Source organism: Athene cunicularia (genome assembly GCF_003259725.1).
Source record: "Athene cunicularia isolate RWA chromosome Z unlocalized genomic scaffold, athCun1 chrZ_part2, whole genome shotgun sequence".
In the NCBI taxonomy this organism is placed as follows: Eukaryota; Metazoa; Chordata; class Aves; order Strigiformes; family Strigidae; genus Athene; species Athene cunicularia.
The window spans coordinates 17781234-17800973 of NW_020799143.1; the positions used below are offsets into that span (position 1 = coordinate 17781234).

The 19740-nt window shown below is 37.3% G+C and overlaps 1 protein-coding gene across 1 annotated transcript in view; it reads right to left on the reverse strand.

The window, feature by feature from the left end:
• Positions 1-19740, reverse strand: part of TRPM3 (transient receptor potential cation channel subfamily M member 3) — a 324961-nt gene that overhangs the window by 137597 nt on the left and 167624 nt on the right. Inside the window, exons 4-6 of the mRNA XM_026866467.1 lie at positions 16897-17110; positions 13591-13715; positions 3625-3796 (exon numbers count right to left, since the gene is read on the reverse strand). Of these exons, the coding sequence (XP_026722268.1) occupies positions 3625-3796; positions 13591-13715; positions 16897-17110 (511 nt within the window). The remainder of the gene's footprint in view (positions 1-3624; positions 3797-13590; positions 13716-16896; positions 17111-19740) is intronic.

A 19740-nucleotide genomic window follows, 5' to 3' on the forward strand; every position in this document is an offset into this window, starting at 1 on the left:
ATTTTACTTTATCTTTGAAAAACCACACCTTTTGAGCTGGAATATTTTATTGCTCTAAAATATCTCCGCATTTGTCATGACAACATTCTGCAATATTTTTGAAACAGGATGAACTAAACAGTTTCAACTCCACATTTCAGTGTAAAAATTTTTATATGAGCTGTTGAATTATCCATACAATGCTGTAGAAACAAAACATAAGGCAGAGATGATCACAAAGATATTTTTCCTTCCTTCTAGAGCATATCTTAAGGTGATCTCCCTGCCTTTAAATGCCTGCAAAAAGTTCAGGACTCGAATCTTTGTGTGAATTGGAAACCAGAAACATTTCCGATCAGATCACCTTAAGTATTTCCTTTTGATCTTGAAACAGTTTTAGAAAAGTTCATCTTACTTTCAACATTTTGTCCTACAAAGTCATGCATTTTGAAACTTCATGTGTTTGAGACAACTTGTGGCTCACTGCAAGATATAGTTGCTAGGCTGTGTTAAAATAGTCTTCACTTGTGAAAATAAGAAAGACCTGCTCTGAGCAGTGAAGCATCAAATTGACCTCTAGTTAAATCCACAATGGAGTGACTCTGTCCTGAACCTGCAGACTCAGACTGATCCACAAATGCAACTGTACTCTTTGCTTGCCTGGAAATAATTTTTTAATTCATGAATATTTGCTGTGGACAAAACAAGAGCTATGGAAGTGGTAAAAGCTAAGAAAGCAGAGTGGAAACAGAGTATTCAATGAAATCTTTTCTCTAGTGTTCATAGGGGGCAAGCTTTTAATTATTTAATAGTACACTCATTCAGGAAATTAGATATTACTGAATGACTGAGAGTGATGTCATATTAGGAACAAACACAGCTGAGTCTTTCAGAATTATCTGGCATACTTAATGACCTGATTTAATCTTAAATTTTATAAAAAAAGACTGCCACTGTCCTAATCTGTCTGAAGGGAATACCATTTTCTGTGTCTTTAACAGGTGAACACAGCTTGAAATTTCCCTTTGTGTATAGTGTATAATAGCAAGCATCCAGGAGAGCTATCACTGCACTGGAGAAAGATACAGCTGAAGAAAAGCAAAGTAAACAAGAAGAAGTGACAAGCCTAGCATGTGAAAGTCAGCCAGGCTTCAAAATAAGAATAAATCTTTTTTCAACACTATTGTCCAGGGACAGGCTGTGAAATAAGTTACCAACTGTTTATTAGTTCCTAAATTTCTTCTGTTTTCTAGCCTTCTGCTCTTTTGTTTGGTGAGCAACTAAAAATTGTACCCTTTTCTGACTCTCCAGCAAACAGCAGCCTAATGCTGACAGTGTTTTCCCCCACTGCACATGCTTACTACTGGAAAATGTTAAGTAAAGACACATATGCATGCCTGCACATACTCCTAGTTGGATGAAGATCACTTTGCAGCAGCACCCCTGTATGCACGGGGCCAAGGATCTCCATTTCTCTGCTAGGAATGAGGGTAAGGAAAGGCACCAGAAAGTGGCCATCTGTTTGGCTGACCTAACAGGGCAGGTGGTCCTTCTCTCATCCATATGGTCACCTTTTATTAACACGAGGCTGGTCAGGACGCAGTCACCTTGTTTTAAAACAAAGGAAAACATACAAATCTTACCAGCAACTTTCCTTATTAGCAGTTCTCTATTTTTCAGAGGTTGTGACACCCTAACGTTTTTGTGTTCATAAGAGAGACTTGGAAGGTGGAGGTTAAATGATAGAGAGAGTCTATTACAGAGAAAAGGGAAGAGAAAAGGCAGATACATACTCCTGCGGGGCAAGAGGGTGTTGCTGCAGGAAGAAACCAGAGAAGATAAATCCCTCATATTTTGTACGTGTTTGAAGAGGTGAGACTTGAACCACCAAAGTCTGGAGGTTCACCCATCAATCACTTTTCAACAGATAAACCTCTTGTCCAAACTTGAATTAAATTAAATCTCTCTAAGGAGATTTGGTTTTTAACCTAAAGATTTCCCAACATAATGTTATGCTGTAAACTGCAAAAGCTCACCTTTTTCTTATAAATGCCCTCAAAATAATTATTTACAACATAGTTTTCTACAGTTTGATTACATCTTATATGTAATTTTCAAATGTGAAATTTTGTTGCTGGTCAACCTAGGACTAGATCATACTATCTCCATCTCCTAAGGAAATGTATAGGTATGCACACATCATTCAGTATGCACACACATTTTTGCATACCTACACACTGCTCCCTGAGAAAAAGCAATATATACTCTGATACCATAAAAACAACAAGCCTGTAGTGTGTGTAGTTCATGGACTGGTGTTGAAAGGTGTAAGTAGCACACCATTTTAATTTAAGCACGGACTATACTTGTCATGCAGACAGCTTTGTCAAGCACGATCAACTTGCTAGTTTATATTCACCCCACTGGGTCTGCCTTGTAATTCATTATCATTTGATGTCTGAGAGTCTAAATGTGTTTCCTAGTCTCATTCCAGTTTCAAGTGCTTATATCATAAAACTGTCACTGTTCCTGGCCTCAAAATTGCATGTTTACAGAAAGACATCTGCAGAAAGGTTGTGCAGATGATCACTTTTGAAAAATGAGTTCTATATTCATTCTTAAAGGCAGCTTATACAGGTACAACACAGGTTTGTTTCTGTGGTTAAAAAAATTCCTGCCTGTTAAGGTCCAAAGGAATATTTTCTTCCCTATACACAGCTTAGGTTCAGTTTCTAGAGCTGATATTTTTTTTTCTTTTGATAGCACCAATTTTCTAGAAACTAAATGATTGTAAACAGAAGTGAAAAAAAAAACCAAAATATGTAGAAAAAAATTAACTCCCCATCTAAATCAAGCATCTGTACACTAGAGAAATAACAATACTAATACTGAGATTTTTTTTTTTTAAATCCACAAGCAGAAGTGCTTACTTAGGTGACTACTTTTCATTTTATGTAGGAAAGTGGTACATATAAGAGAAAAAAAAAATTAACTTTGAGACAAAAACTGGAGCGTCATGATCATGATATGCAAAAGATGAAGTGAAAGGACCAACTTCATATTATGCCTCTGGCTGTGGCTAATGACAGCTGCCTAGGAAAAACTAATAAACATAGTGGAAACATACAGTAACACTTCCATGGGATACTCTCTCTGCCTCTAAATGTCAGTGGCTCTGATACTGCTTGAGTTGTCCAACCATGCAGGATTTTATATACCTCTATATATCTCAGTCCTCTCTCCTCCAACCTGTAGTCTTTATCAAGAAAAGCTCTCTTACTTTTTGTCTCCGTTTACTCTACCTTTACTAATTCCACTGTATTCTTCGCAAATGAGGAACAGAACTGTATACAGTTTAAGGACATGGGGGTACCAAAGACCTAAGTCGAACCAGAACAGCCTTGACAAATACTGTTTGAAATATTGTCTGAAACAAATTCAGCTATTTGTGTTGCACCCTTACTCACAGTACACTAAAATAATATTTCCTCATCTTTGTTCACCATTATTTGCTTTTATTAGCTCATGCTTACCATTTTAGACAGAACTACTCCCCAAAATATACAGATCTTACTGCCTATTTAAACTCAAAGTGTCTTTGATATAATTGCAATTATAAACCAATACAAGTAACATTTTACTTACTTGTATTTATCTTCTGAAGAGAAATGTGCTTTTCCAGTTGTCTACGAAGTTTCACCTCTGCTCCATATTTACCAGTAGTGCCATTGTCAGCCAAAATAAAATGAGAATGCATACTGTTGAGCACTGTCAACTTACTCATGGGATTGGACATTGTCTGGTATGGTCGGACCACCTGCATTTTAGACACAGAGGAAAGAAAAAGTACTAAACAGAAAAGATCTTCTGAACTAAATACATTGCAAGACACCAGCTGACAAGATGATACAAAAGAAAAAGGAAAAATCAAAATCTTTTAAAGTATTGCACTCGAGTACTTCTGTCTTCAATGTGTAAAGTAGAAAATAACCTTAGCACTTAAACCAGTGTGGCCATCTCTTGTAAACACTGATGTTTTAGACAGAGACATTGCTTAAACAGTTTTCCATGGTAATCTGTTTCAATAGCACCGATGGCCACTGTTTCAGTGTTCAAGTCCAGACAAGTGGTCTGTCCTCCAAAGGTCTGTATGACCACACGCACACACTATACACCCTGTCTGCTGCTGTTTTTCAACAGTGTTGCTGTAAACCTTCACTTCATCTGATCGAAATGTTGGATTCTTCCTTCATGGACCCCAACCAGCACCATGCTCCCTTGTTCTAGCTCATTTGGAGCCATCAGCACAGGAGGCCCTCTGCAGACAGACCAATAGAGGTGAGGTCCACTCTTGGAAAGGTGTAGACATGACATTACACCACATTTTCAATTTCCTTAAAAAAATTATTGGCCCATTCTTAGCATAGTACAAAGGCAGTTGTTCGTGTTCTCAACAGCTTTAGAAAGTTTCCATTCAATTGAGAGTTTGTTACACTTCCCTTGGTTTGTTTTCATCATGAGAAACTCTTCCTCAGACAGAGTATATTATTGCAGCATTATCCCACTCATAGCCCCCAGTCAGACCAAATAATAGCACTAGGCTACATTTGGCTGTCAGCTACTTCTGGTGAATCTCCGGAGACATAAGGAAAACTGCACTGATGTGGCAAAAGAATCGGTGTTGTGTCAAGGGCTCCTGACTGGTCATTCAAAGACATTTGCTAGAAACATCGTTCCATGCGTTGTTCGCATACATCTTGTCTTTCTAGAAAGACAAGCCTGATAATTTGTAAAGTGAAGTCCTACATGAAGAAATACTGAAGTGACTTGTTACAAAACTCGGCTGAGCTATACTTCATCTGTAAGAAATTTTCTTTGCAGCTCTGGCATTTTTCATTTTGCAAATCTAACAAAATTCTGTGCTTTTTAATACACAAAATATACACTCAAGTCTTGCCAAAAATGCTTGCACACAAATATATTAGTTTCTTCCTAAGCTTCTCTCCTTTTTTATTATTCTAAAGAGCTCTCTGAGACATAATTCTTTATAAATAATATATGATCATAGTTATTTCGCTAGAGATATCTCTATTATTTTCACTTGCAAATGCTTGCCGCACTTTGGTCAACACTTGCATGTCAAGATGAAACCCACAGACTTGCTTTGCTGTTATAGACTGTCACACAGAAGATACTCTGTAAGCTGTTCATCTTGTAAAAGGGAGGAAATAGGTGTGAGAAGGCTAAGAGGGTAGTTGGCCAGCAGCAAGGTAGTGCACTCCACTATGAGAACAGGTGATACTTTTGACTCAGTTGTCTTTTATACTGGTTATTTTGGTGCCCCATTTATTCTACAGATGCATATAGCTTAACAAGAAAGAAGAAGAAGGTTCTTTCTCACATGCCTAAGAATCAAATAAAATAAAAGTTACAGATTTTTAAAACTGACCCCTGTCCCACCTCTCAATATACAAAGGGCACAGGCCAGCAAGATCTGATACGAAAAATGACTTGAATTGCCTATTCATTGCATGATTGCAAGCCTCTGTGCATGCAATTCTACAGACAGTGTATAGTTTGTCCCCAGGAGACATAGCTCAAAACTTTCTAATGGTGACAGCTTGATCTGCATTTCTAATGCAGCACCAAAGGCTCCACACATCGATTCAGCAATGCTGCTGCAGGGCAGATAAGAAGGCTATGCTTTGGTTCTGTGTCTAGTGTTTAGCTACAAGGTCAATCTTAATTATTCACATTTTATAGTTGTAAGAATGAGAATACAATAATTTTCAGTTGAAGTGTTCACAGCATGCACAGTTCAACTATTTCAGCCAATCAAGGCTGAAATACCTTTTTTTTTTTTAGTAATAAATTTTACAAACCACACTGTCAGACCCTTTTCCTGATTAAAGGATAAGCCAGATCTTCAGGAAGGCAAGAAAATCCTAGGCTTTGAGGTTATTTCCTTGAGGTAAATTGCTTTTCCACAACACTCAGCAGATTTTCAATTTCTCACTCTTGCAGTTTCCATTTCTTTGTTCTTTTCAATCCCTTACATTTTACAGGCAAGTTAAAAGGTTGGAAAAACTTTTACTTTAATGTCTTCTCATCCTCTTTGTGCATTGAGAGGAGAGAATAATGTCCCTTGGCATCTTCCTCTGCAGAGCTGAAAGGAAGCATTTATACTCAAGACAACCTCTCTAAATATAGGTTAATGAATGCGACTGCAGCCATGCTGTGAAGCAGTACTTGTGCTGCATGGGCTGGGGGCAGTCTCTCAGTATATGAGGAGTTCAGTTAACCCCAGCAGTTGCTTTTGCACCCTGAGGTGGCAGCAAGCTTGAATTAAAAGAACTGTTATACCCTGTTTACATGTCCCTGCGGGACACTCAACATAGGGACAGCACCTGAAAAATCTCTCAGTGTAATTCAGCATGGACAATAAGCATGTGTGTGTCATGTGATCCAACACATGCATCTAAGCAGTCTAAGGGAAGGCAAAGAATTTACAACACTCTTAGTGTATTCAGAGTAGTGGTGGAAAAAGAAAGAGATGCGTGCTTTGCTTCTTAAAAAGTAGCAGTTGTTGTTCAAATTAAGCTTTCTCTGCAGCCTCACTGTTCTGGGTTATGCCAGGCAATACAGTAGTTCCTGGTTTTATTTAGAGGAGCCTGGAAGCATCATGGTCCAAATTCTCTGTACATGCTACAGATACGCCAGTCCTCAGATTTACCCCAGGCATGCTTCTCACCTTGTAGTTTGCAATGAGGGAACTGAATCTCTTTTCCTTACACCTGCCCTTAGAGTAATTATTTTCCAACCTGGCCTGCAATGGGAGCTCTGATACTTTGCCACTGGATAAAAGCTACAGTGAAACAAGCTTGTGAACTATTTTTGGTTGTTTGTGATATCTTTCTTCCCCAGCAATTTATTCTCAAAGAAGAACATCTTTATGGAAGGATAACTGCAAAGTACCTACCAAAACCAAGTCAAAATTGGAAAAAAAACAACCCAATAACAACAAAGTAATATACATTTACTATTAAGTTACCTGAGATTTGTAATTTTATCATTATTTTGAAACCTGCAGAAAATAATTAAAGCAAAACACAATCTTTCTGACACTGTAAAAATAAAGAATTATGAGAGACAGAAGGAAGCAGTCTCATGATATAAGCTAATACTCTTATTCAGGTTACTATGAAGGAACTAAAAATGTGTAGCACATCTTGACAGTATGTGTGGTCTGGTACACATATACAGAGCAGGTAATATGAATGCTTTTCTTCCTGACAAGACTCACTGGAATATGTTTTAAAGACTGCATTTAAAGGGGTGAGTTCTGGCTACATACCTATCAAGCTGGACAGCTATATGATTTTTTTTCTTATACATGAATGGTATGGAGACAGTGATTCTAAGATGATCTTAATTCTTGAATGCCCAATTTTTATGGTTTGGATAACCTTTGGTAATCTCAGTGAAGTAGGTGGTATTCTGAAAATGAAGGGAATTGGTACTGGCTGAGTGAAGTCCTTTATAATGAAGCATTTACTGATGGGATCAGGGAGAAAGGAGTCGGTAGGACCTGGTGTGCTGATGAAAATAAGCCTTTCTTAGTTAGTTTAGCTGTAATATATAGTAAGCAATTCCAGTTTTTTAAGCTTTAAGCTCTCCTCATTGGTTATGTTTTCTGCACTTTCTGCTTGCTCTTATTTGCTTGACTTGTCTTATAATTAGACATTGTCCTCACCTGTTCCCAGTTCTGCAAAACTGAATGATTCCCAAGGCTGTATATCAGCTCTATTACTAAATTCCAGCATAATACTCATGAAACATGATTGAGTTGTGATGTAGTTGAGTTGTTAACTATTAATAACTACCTGGTGATCCACTACAACATGGAAGGTCCTCACCTCTCCTGAAGAAGTTGTCTAGCCTCTTACTGTCTAGGGATTTTGAGAAGTTCATGCCAGCACCTGCTCCATGACAGGCTGAATTCTAACTTCTCTGTTGTGACCCTGACCTTCAAAGTACATAAAATCTTCCAGCCTTTAAAATTCCTCCTTATTCCACCATCCAAATCGATACTGAAAAAAGCTGAAGATACAACTGAACTAGTAGAATAAGACTGCAGATTCCTGCTGTACTGATTGAGCATCTGAGAGAAAACTCTGCTGATGACATATTCTCACCTCCTGTTATAAAATTTAGCACCTGCACTAACATATAAATTGGTTACTCTGAAATTGCAGTCTTTAATAAAGCAGGAACATTATCTAGAAACAGACTGAGAAAGACAGGCTTTATTTTTTAACAAAAGAAATAACTAAAGTATGTTTAGTCACAGAATCACAGAAATATTCAGGTTGGAAAAGACCCTTGGGATCATCAAGTCCAACAACCAGCCCTACTCTATAAAGTTCTCCCCTACACCATAACCCCCAGCATCTCATCTAAATGACCCTTAAACACATCCAGGGATGGTGACTCCACCACCTCCCTGGGCAGCCTATTCCACTCTCTGACCACTCCTTCTGTGAAATTTTTTTTCCTAAAGTCCAGTCCGAACCTCCCCTGTTGCAGTTTAAAGCCATTCCCTCTTGTTCTGTCACTGATTACCTGTGGGAAGAGATCAGCACCAACCTCTCTACAATGTCCTTTCAGGTAGCTGTAGAGAGTGATGAGGTCTCCCCTCAGATTTCTCTTCCTCAAACTAAACAGTCCCAGCTCCTTCAATCGCTCCTCACAGGATTTATTCTCCAGGCCCTTCACCAGCTTCGTTGCCCTCCTCTGCACTCGCTCCAGCACCTCGATATCTCTCTCGTATTGAGGTGCCCAAAACTGGACACAACACTCCAGGTGTGGCCTCACCAGTGCAGAGCACAGGGCGACTGTCACCTCCCTGCTTCTGCTGGTCACACTATTTCTGACACAGCCAGGATGCCGTTGGCTTTCTTGGCCACCCGGGCACACTGCTGGCTCATGTTCAGCTGCTTGTCAATGAGAACCCCCAGATCCTTCTCTCCCAGACAGCTCCAGCCACACCTCCCCAAGCCTGTAGCCATGCAGGGGGTTGTTGTGGCCCAAGTGCAGGACCTGGCACTTGGCCTTGTTGAAGCTCATCCCGTTAACATTGGCCCACAGATCCAATCTATCCAAGTCTCTCTGTAGAGCCTCCCTATCCTCATACAGATCCACACTCCCGCTTAACTTGGTGTCATCTGCGAACTCACTGATGACACACTCTGTGTCCTTATCAAGATCATCACTAAAGATGTTGAACAGAAATGGTCCCAACACTGAGCCCTGAGGAACATCACTTGTGAGTGGCCACCAGCTGGATTTAACTCCACTGACCACCAATCTCTGGGACCGTCCATCCAGCCAGTGCTTGACCCAGCAGACTGTGTGCTCATCCAGGCCATGGGCAGACAGTTTTTCTATGAGAATTCTATGGGGAACTGTGTCAAATCAACTAGTTCATTCAACTTATATTTAGTCGAATATAAATTTAGCTTCTATATAAAAAGGGACAATATTTTTATTATTTCAGCTGTATAGGAGAGTAGGTTGCAAGAAGCGGTATATTAATTGCTTGAGTTTTATTGATTATTTTTTTTCCTGAATATTCTGAGCAGTACAAAAGAACAGGCATCTGTTATTAGGGAAGTCTACGAAGAACATCTACAACTGGCAATGATCATACTTCCATCATCTGAGTTCTAGGAAATAAAAAATAAAATTTATTCTTGAACAGAGAGTATATGAAAGGTGTTGAGATATATATATATAATGTATATAATATACAGCATATATAAGATACATAGAAAATAGATATTACAGTATATATCTTATATATAAGATATATATTTGTATAATAAATACGTAACTGTTATTTCAATACAAATTTGCTGTGAGAAAGTAGTTTTCTTTCTGATAACACCTTTATCTCTTTATGCACAATTCTACAAAGTGGGCTTATATTTGGGGTTGTGCATTCTGCAGCACTAAATGATAAAAGCTGACCACTATTGCTTCCTTTTTCACCAGCTAAAGCCTTTGTTAAAAATAATACACTATTTTTTTTCTAGAATTTCTGCTGAGCTTCAGATTTGACATATTCTAGTTCAATTTCCTCTTATGTCAGCCTGATGGATCCAAGTATGGAAGGACATTTATAGCAGGCATGGAAGAGTGGGTGTCATGGGTTTTGTAGTGATTCTGCAATGCAGCACAGAAGCTCAATTTTAGTTTCAACCATTTCAGTAAAAAAATCTTGTTTTTCTTTTCCTCAAAATTTTAATTACTAATAGTATGCATTCTATTTAGGTTAGTAGGTTATATATTACAGCATCTTGACTCATCAGTGACGGTGTGCTGGAAATGTCATTTTCACTGAATCACACAATAAAAATATATGTTGATTTAAGTCTCAAATACTAGTTTCTCTGGACTAAAAATGAAACTTATTTGAATGATTTAATTCAGCAAAAGGGAAGTACATTAGTGTTCTCGCTGTAATTCAGGCACTGTTTCTACTGAGGTGGCTAGGAATTAAACTCAAATGAGGACTGAACAGACTCTGGAAGGAAAGATGTGTATGCTACAAAGACTCATAAAGCACACTCTTTTAAAAGGAAGCATGGCTCTGTATGTAGAGAGAAAATTGTTCATAATCCAAGTTTTTGACAAGTCTGAGCAAGCTATATTACCTTCTCAGTTCTTCTATCAGGAAATTGAAAATAAGGCAACTACCTTTCCCTTGTTTCTAAATTAGAATAGTTTAGAAGTGTGTTAAGAGGGGCACTGTTTTCTTCTATGTTGCTTTTACAATACTTGAGTAAGACAAGTCTCTTTAGGGATCTTTAACCATCACAATATAACAAATAGCAAACATCAGTAATATTATGCTTAACTTGGCCAGTTCTCTCTATGGCTCTCAGGAAAGCCCTTGGGATTCCCAAGAGCTGTGTGATTTGGTTGTACTGGTAAATGTAATAATACTCCTCATCTATGACTTCCAAGATTCATGCAGACCAAGCAACAGCTAGAGCATTAGCAGGGGTGCAGTTCTGCTGAGCGTACCTGTCTTGCCACAAGGCACAGGAGACAACGTGCGCTGGGACATGTGCAATGGCAGTAACTCCCTCACCCCCTCCTCCCACTCACCAAATCCCATGGCTAAGACAATTTTTTCTACCTATCTGATGCTGGAAGGGTATGTTTTGACAACTCCAGTTCTGATCATAATTTAACTAGACATAGTGCATGTAGGCATAAAGCCACATTGATGTTGGAGTTTGACAGACCTTTTACTATTGGTTGACTTTCCCCACCCCCCTCATAATCCTTTGTGGTCTTTGTTCTTTACTTAATGATGATTCATTTTACATGCTTATGGTACTATTTATATTTCCACTTCTTGGTTCATTTCACAGCATTCACCACTAATGAGCCAGTCAATATAGTACACTTTGATTTTCAAAAAGCTTTCAGAAAGGTTCCTCACCAAATGCTTCTAAAGAAACTGCACATACTGGATAACAGGGAAAGTCCTTTGAGGGATTAGTAAGGAAAAGCTGAGGGGAAGGGCAGGAAAACAGTAAGAAGGGAAAGTTAATTTTTGTGAAGACTGAGTGTTAATAAGAAGATTCAATGACATAAGTGGCTTACCTCCATCTGGGTCATGTGCTGTTCAATACAGTTGTAAGGGATTTGGGGTTAATAAGAGTGTGAAAAACTTACAGGTATTTCAGTGGACTTTGAAGAGTTAAAGAAAGTCTTCATAAAGCAGCCTGACTAGGCAATAAAATGGAAGATGAAATTCAATATTGGTAAGCATAAAGCAATATCATTACATATGCATTAGAGATGGATAAAACCACAAGTGCTTCAGCATTGCATCATGCCATTTTATGAAAATATTAGGGGCCAGGAGGTTTGGAAGAAAAGTTTTGTCTATCATAGATACATTTCAGAACTATTTTTATACTTAGTGATGATCCTGTAATTGTAATCCTACTCATATAATTGTGGCTGCATTAATGGAAGACTTTATGTAAATTTGTTTACTGTTTTTTAAATTTTGTCACCTTCTGTTTGATGATTGGACTAAGTATTAACCTTTTTTGATTTACCAGAAAGCTTTTTTATTTTTTTTTTTAAAGATAACATACAACTTCTTTGTTTTCTGTTAAATTGGAAGGATATTTAGAGGAAAATGTCTCTTAGAGAAAGCAGAAATCAGGAGGGCTATTCCAGTTGGCTAGAACAAATGGGAATCAACTGCTTCAGCTCTTTCTGTACAAGAAGACTCCAGAGCCCCTTTCACAGGTGGTGACTAGCTGATTACAGAGGTAGGTAGCTTTCCAACATGTGGAAGTAATAAATGGAGGAATAATGTCCCAAAATTCATTATTAATTTGATGTCCTTTCTTGCCTTCTTTCTTCTTACTATGCTTCCAGAACTCCATGTATAGTCAGTAAAGACTACTTATTTGAAATTGTTTTGTATATTACACTTCTTTAACAAGATGCACCTTATCTTTGTGATTATTTCTTCTAGCCATCTTTCATGCTGCATCTCAGAAGAGTTTATTGGTGACTCAGAATTACTGCTTCAGAGTTCCTTCCTGCTTGTTGGAATATCTTGGTGACCCTATCACAAGCACTGATAGTATTAAGAGTACAAAAACCCCATGGTAATACAATTCTGCCTAATGGCTATGCTTTAATAGTGAATTGTAATGAATCCCAGTTGTATCGATTTCTTCGTACTCACTGCAATTCCTCCTGACCTAACCAATAACTGAACCTTCTTCCCTTCCTCAATTTGCTAATGGATGAACATACAGAGAAGAATGGTTTAATGTAGAGAAGAGAAACATTCATTATGGAGAATGAAGACTGTATCTCTCCTCCACGCAAAGTTAGCCACTGGTTCTCAGGCAGATTGCTTGGGAATAAACTAGAGGTGAGTTTAAAAAAAAGGCTCAGAAGAGCTTCAGGTAACATATAACCAGTGTAAGTACACTATTCATGTATTTAAAATCAGAGGGGTAATATTTCTGAGTGACAGTATAGGTTTAAAAGAGAATGATATGAAAGAGTACAAGAAACACCTACCCTGCCCTTCAGAAGGTGACTGCAGTAATGATCTTTGAGGTCTGATTTCATGTCCAATACATTTATAACACTGTTCACAACTGCAGTAATAAAAATGTATAGGATTAAGTATATTAAAAGGAGGGGCAGTCTGCAAATCTGAATTTAACCAAGGTATCATAGTATCGCTTCAAAACAAATCAGACTTCAAGTTTGCAATCAGTGTTTCCTTAGGCACTTTTCAGAGTTCATGGTGTTCTAGGGATGAAACTTTAGTATAGTATTTAAATAAATTTTTTCATAATTTAATTTTAACAAATGTACAGTGCAGGAATTTTTATTGTTGCCATGTCAAGGATGGTATCAACCACAATGGAAAACCTTTGTTTGTATTGATGTTTTGCTGCAGACACTAATTCTGTAAGGAACTGTTAAGTGAGGGATGAAGAGGAAAAAAGAATAACTGAAGATTTATATATATTGGAGGTAATCTATGGGGCTTACATCTTTGCCGATCAGATCCTCTTGATTTTCCACAATCCCCCAGGGAGCTATACCGATGGTGCAGATCTTCCCCCGAGATTTTGAGGCATGATCTTTCAGTGCATCTCCAACATGCCGAATGACTCCTGAGAGAGAAACAGCATAAAACAGAAATTAAAAATTATGCCCTTTTTGGTCATTATGGTATGGATTTAGTATAGAATTATTTTTTAGGGAACATCTATGCATATCTTTACAATTAAGTAAATCTATGAATATATCCCTATTGATTATTATTACAGTAATACTGTAAGTCTGTTTAATCTAAAAATTATTAAATGAAATAGCAATAAAAAAAAATACATCTAGAAATAAGAATGGAAATGTTGGCATCTGACTGTAACCTGTTCATCTGCACTTGTGTTTGCAAACATATGTGCATGCAAGAATTCCCAAACATATAAGAAGCACAGGAATTACCACCCCCTACACCCATAAAAGTGTAGCTCACATGCAAATGCTCCTTTCTGTCTGAAAAAAGGACAGAAATGTGAAAACATCATTACACTACTCTGTGGTGAGGTATTCTACCATTCCTTCCAAACTCAGTCACCTGAGATATCTTCCAGCAGACTATTAGAAAACTCCCTGGGGGTCAGTGAGAAAACAGAAATTAGTACATAGAGAATGAATGCTCCCCAGCTCCCTTCCAAGTGCTTTCTGATAATAGTCCTTGTATTCTTTAGGACACCTTTGTCAGTGTTGTTATGTTATGTTATGTTATGTTATGTTATGTTATGTTATGTTATGTTATGTTATGTTATGTTATGTTATGTTATGTCAGTTACCTTTATCTGGGCAGAGGACAAGTGCCATTCCTCCTTCCTTTTCATAAAATATTTTTTTAACCTCTTTACCAATAACTAATTTTGTGATGTGACCGCACTGAAGCAGTCCTGCAGATTTGCTGCAGCTGTTATCTGTTGCTCAGTTTCAGTGTTTGCTTCTTGTTAAAATTCCACAATTTCAAGATGACTGGATTGGTAGTACAACAGTCACACAATAGATGTGGTTTTAGCTGTAGTTTTTCAGCACTGTAAATGAACTAAGTAAGAAAAAATCTCACAACCTTAAAAAATCCTCTACGTCCTGGAATCTAATTACCTTCATGTGGTGGAAGAGGGAAAAAAAACCTGTACCTGCAATCAGGTATGATCCAGCATCTCAAAGGATTCAAAGTAGAACATCTGTCCAGACTGCAAAAACTTCTGCTATTTAGAATAATCAACTCTCAGCATGTCATGAATATTCAGAACAGCTTGTTTAACTTATTTAAAAGTCATGGTTATAGCCAGGTATGCACCATCCTTGCCATATCACTGATTCTCAGTTCAATAGCACTATTTCAGGATTCTTCAATTATAATTTTCCTTAAGAGAAACCTGATTTAATAAGTCATCATCAACAAAACAGGCTGTACTCAGAAATTCTCAATTTGTACAATTTCACATAGAGATAAAAAACTGAATCTTCACCTACACAGTGTGAAAACCTAGCCCTGGAATAATCAAGTACTTTTCTCCAGAAACCAAAAACAGCAATGAGAACTTATAATGCAGAACTGCTTCTAGAATTATATGTTTTTAAAAGAACACAGAGCAATTTGAACTTCATTGTTTTGTCTAGGTAATTTTTGACTACAGGAAAAAGAATCTGTTCAAGTAGTAATTATGTTGACATTCCTGGTTAATTTTGATTGTTTTGTCATTTGCAATTAATGATTTCAAAAATGGTATGAAGCAGTTGAGCAGTTGTGCATTTACCAAATGCAAATGTTACAATCAGTCCTTGTTTACAGAATTTCTGTAGTTCGATTTCTGCAATTCCTGTGGTAATCCACTGACATGACTGTACAGTATCTACAGTTTTCTAATGTGCTTTTAACTTAAAAATAATATCTGTCTTTCCCATTGTCACTACAAGAGTATCTGGCAACTAACATAATTATTATCACCACAGTACACAGGTCAACATTTAACCTGATCTTCCTTGTTCTGCAGAGATGTGGGGGATATTACATATATGTGTGTCTATTTATCTGTTTAACACTGCAGAAGCTATGCTGCTTCTTTGCTATTTGTATTGCTGCTGTGATAAACCTGAATATTGTTTTAAATCTGATATGCTCTGGAAACTAAAAGGCCCAAGACTGCTATTAAGCATTCATATTCACATGTGTAGGAGTTGATGCCCCCTCCCTGGAAAAGTTCAAGAAGTTGGATGGGCTTTGAGCAACCTGATCTAGTGGAAAGTGTCCCTGCCCATGGCAGGGGGATTGGAACTAGACGATCTTCATGGTTCCTTCCAACTCAAACCTTTCTGTGATTCTGTGATCCACAATGCACTATAATTAATGCATGATAGAGGAATTACAATGTTTTCCACAGACAGAAAGACGATACATTTTGTGGTATTACTAAAGCAATAAATTATAGCTTTGTTACTGCAGTAAATGAGAATGACTTAGGAACTACATGTCCTACCTCAAAACGTTTTGCATTTATCTCTAGCAGAATGCTTTTACTTTCCCGTGACTTTCCTCCCTTCTACCTGTTTCAGGAAGGGTAACCGGGAAGCCACTGTCCAAAATTTTTTGTCTGGAGAACTATGTTTTGTAGTTTATTCCCAAAACTTAAGAGGCTGTCTTCCAGCAGAGCTGGGCCAGCTGCTATCTTGGGTCATTAGGACACCCATATGGTATGTTACAGATGTTCTTAACTTTGAATAGAAATGCAAGATTATTGCTCTTGCTGCAGGGGTAATAGACAAAAATTAGGAAAAACCGTCTACAAGAAAGGAAAAAGTGATATTTATTCACAATAAAGCCTTCCACCACATCCACAAAGCAGAACCATTTTTCCTTTCATACTTCAGATCATTTTATAAGATAAAATAAAGGTCTTTTCTGGATGAAAATATTTTCCATTTTATGTAATAAGAATTTGACTTTCGCTGTTTCTGGTTAGTAGTCCCTCCCTGTAGTTTACTGTTGATCTTACAAAATCTTCACTGGCAATATACTAATATAATTGCCTCAGAAGAGGCTTTATTTTCAGCGCTCCAGTGTGGGTTTTATGCTTTAGCAAATCTTTTATTCCTTGGTAGCTGCCAGGCTAGTATGAAGTTAGCATTTTCTTATTTGCACACAGTAAAGCCACACTAATAAAATAAAACATGGAATGGCTTCTTAATCTCATCAGTTGTGATTTTTTTCAGTGATGAAACCTTCTAGATGCCACTGTGCTTTCATTTCAGTGTTGCTGTTACCTGTGTTTACTCCTCCAGTGAATATCCATGCTCCAGTTGTCATAGCAGCCTTAATGAGGCCTTTTCCAAAGACTTGCTTGAGTTTTGGCTGAAGTTCAAAATTCTGAAGGCCCCCATGCACAGAGATGAGAAGTTTAGGGAGCTCAAGCTGCCACTCTTTGGTCATCAGATGCAGAAGAAGGTCAGGCTTTGTGTCAAAAGACACACGTACATACTGCAGAAATAGGGGCAGCAGTAGAGAAAAAAAGATTGGTTATACTCACTGGTTCCTAATACGTATGATCTATAGATCACTGAAATAGATCACTGAAAAAAGGCAACCCTTATGACAAAAGAACTAATTAATTGCTCACTTGATGATTTTTCAGAAGTCAGAAAACTAGGAATAATGGAACACTTGCAGTTCACAGGCTGGATAAATTTCCTTTATTTAGGGAATTAAATAATTAACTATTTCAATATGTTTAGCAATTCTTGAAAGATTAATATCTTTAACTTATGGATGCAAAAGCTAGAGCAAAAATTTAAGTAGTCTGCCAAAGATGACATAGGTAGTCAGACTCACAACTGTGTGTTCACTTGTATCTTACTTTCAAATTAACAAATTCAAACTCCCGAAGGGTAGGTACTAACAGACTACCTAAGTTGTTCAAGCACACATAAGTTTAAACTGAGCAAGACTACTAACCAGGTGCTTTTCAGAAGAATAAATGCTAACTTATGACTTAGAGACTGATTTGCATAGATTCATGAATTTGCTTAACAAGGTACAGGACCATAAAAGTGGTTTGAAAGACATTTACACATTTTCAGTTCTTGACTCTTCTGTGCTACATCTGCATCATTTTGTCCCAAAGGAGATCATGCCCATCTGTGTGTGCTCAAAGACAACAACTGTCTTCAAATTATCTGCAGCACTACCATGTTGCACACATACCTGTTTCTTCCTGACAAGACTTTCACTCTGGGTTCTTTCTCCTGCTCTTTCTGTTGCTGCTGTATGAAGGGTTCCACAAAGCCCATGACAAGACAGATGATTTTTTTTTTTTTTTTTTAATTCTAGTTGTATAGCAGAAACACATTCTAAGAGGTTAAAATTCTTTCTATAGTTGGTAAGACCTGGAAACACCCTCTTAAATGAATAAACTAGGGTATAGAAAGCCACTCATCTATCAAACTTCTGATTGAACCAATCCCTATAAGGTTACTTCAGTAGTCTTTCCCTTGACGGGTTGTCAGCACGGGCATCAACACAGACACTTTTGCTTTCAGCTAGAGGAATGCCTAGTTCTTATTTATTTTAACATCTCAGGTAGTATAATATCCACATATATTATGCAATCATTTTTTCACCTTTTAACATGTCTAATCAGTATTTCTTGCCAAAAGTTTGTTCTTTCTTAGTAAGTTGTATGACAGTATACTGGACTTCTTTCTAGTTGAATAAGAAATAAGGACTTGACTTTTTCCAGAAGAAATTGCTAACAGACAGGTTTCTTTGCAAGAATTGGTTGTTTCACAGTGAACAGCCATTCTTAACATTTTTTTTGATACAGAAGCCTGTTTGGACAAAGCACAGCCAAACTGAAATCTAATCAAGAACTTAGGAATGCACATTTATCCCACTGCATCAGTAATGCTCTCTGAAGCAGCCAGGCAGATTCATAACAGCTAATGGACAAAGAACATACAATATTCATGTTTGGCAAGAGCATAATGTATCCTTGAGCTTATATATACATGAACTGCATTCTCAGTAGCTACCCATTTAATTTTCTGTGTGGGAGTTGAGAAAATCTTGCATGGCATCTGATCAGATGGTAAAGCTAAAAATTTTGATTAGGATTCAAGGGCTGTCAAAATTTTAACACACCAGAGGAGCTGTAAGGACACTGATCCTTATTTCCTTTGCTCTGCCCTTAGGGAGAGCTGAGGTTGCAAAGTGCAATGCAGTTAACACTGCAGGCATTAACAGACAGACAACACAATACCCTTCAGGGGGCCTACACGAAACCTCTACTGGTCAAACTACAGAGATTATGCTTTGGAAGCTCTGGTACCTTACTGTTTTTTGGTGAAGACAGACTGGGAGTTTTAAGAAGATAATTAAAGTGAATTCATATGAGTAATGGCCATAAAAATTTGCTGAAAACAGGCCACTGCATCATCTGAGATGTTATTAAGGTGAAGGTACAAATGGCATCAGATGTCTATTACCTAATCCAGCCAGTGACTGCTTTTTTGACTCTAGCATTTTTTATAGCCCTGAATGTATGACTTCTCTGTTCTTACCTTCTTAAGCCTATGTATTAATTGGCAAAAGTATCTTTCTTAGTATCTTTCTTATCCATTAAGACCTCTGAATTTCAATAAACACAAAGCTATATAGGGAATCACAGAGTTAGAAGAAACATTTTCTTACATTTATTTGAAATGTAGACATTTTTATTACAAAAAAATGCTTGTTCTTTATAAAGCAGGCAAGGCCCCTCTATACTTAAGAATTCATTTTACTTTATAAAGAGGAAATTTAAGCAAAAATAAATCTGAAGTTTTTTCCCTGTAAATTAAAATTTAAATCATCATGGATAAGCTTTACTGTTTTAGAAGTTTTTTGAGAAGGGCAATGGTGCTAAACATCATGATTTTTCTTTTGTGCATAGACATCAATTTTTATGACTGTCTGACTCGGTTTTGCTCTTACAGAGGCTATTTTCAGTTTGGTATGCTTGGGATTACTCTTTTGCCATTACTTAACATGTTAACTAGTAAGTACAAGAGAATTCTTTTGTCATCAATTTCAAAGTATGCATTAAATTATGAATAAATGCTTTTAAGGCCATT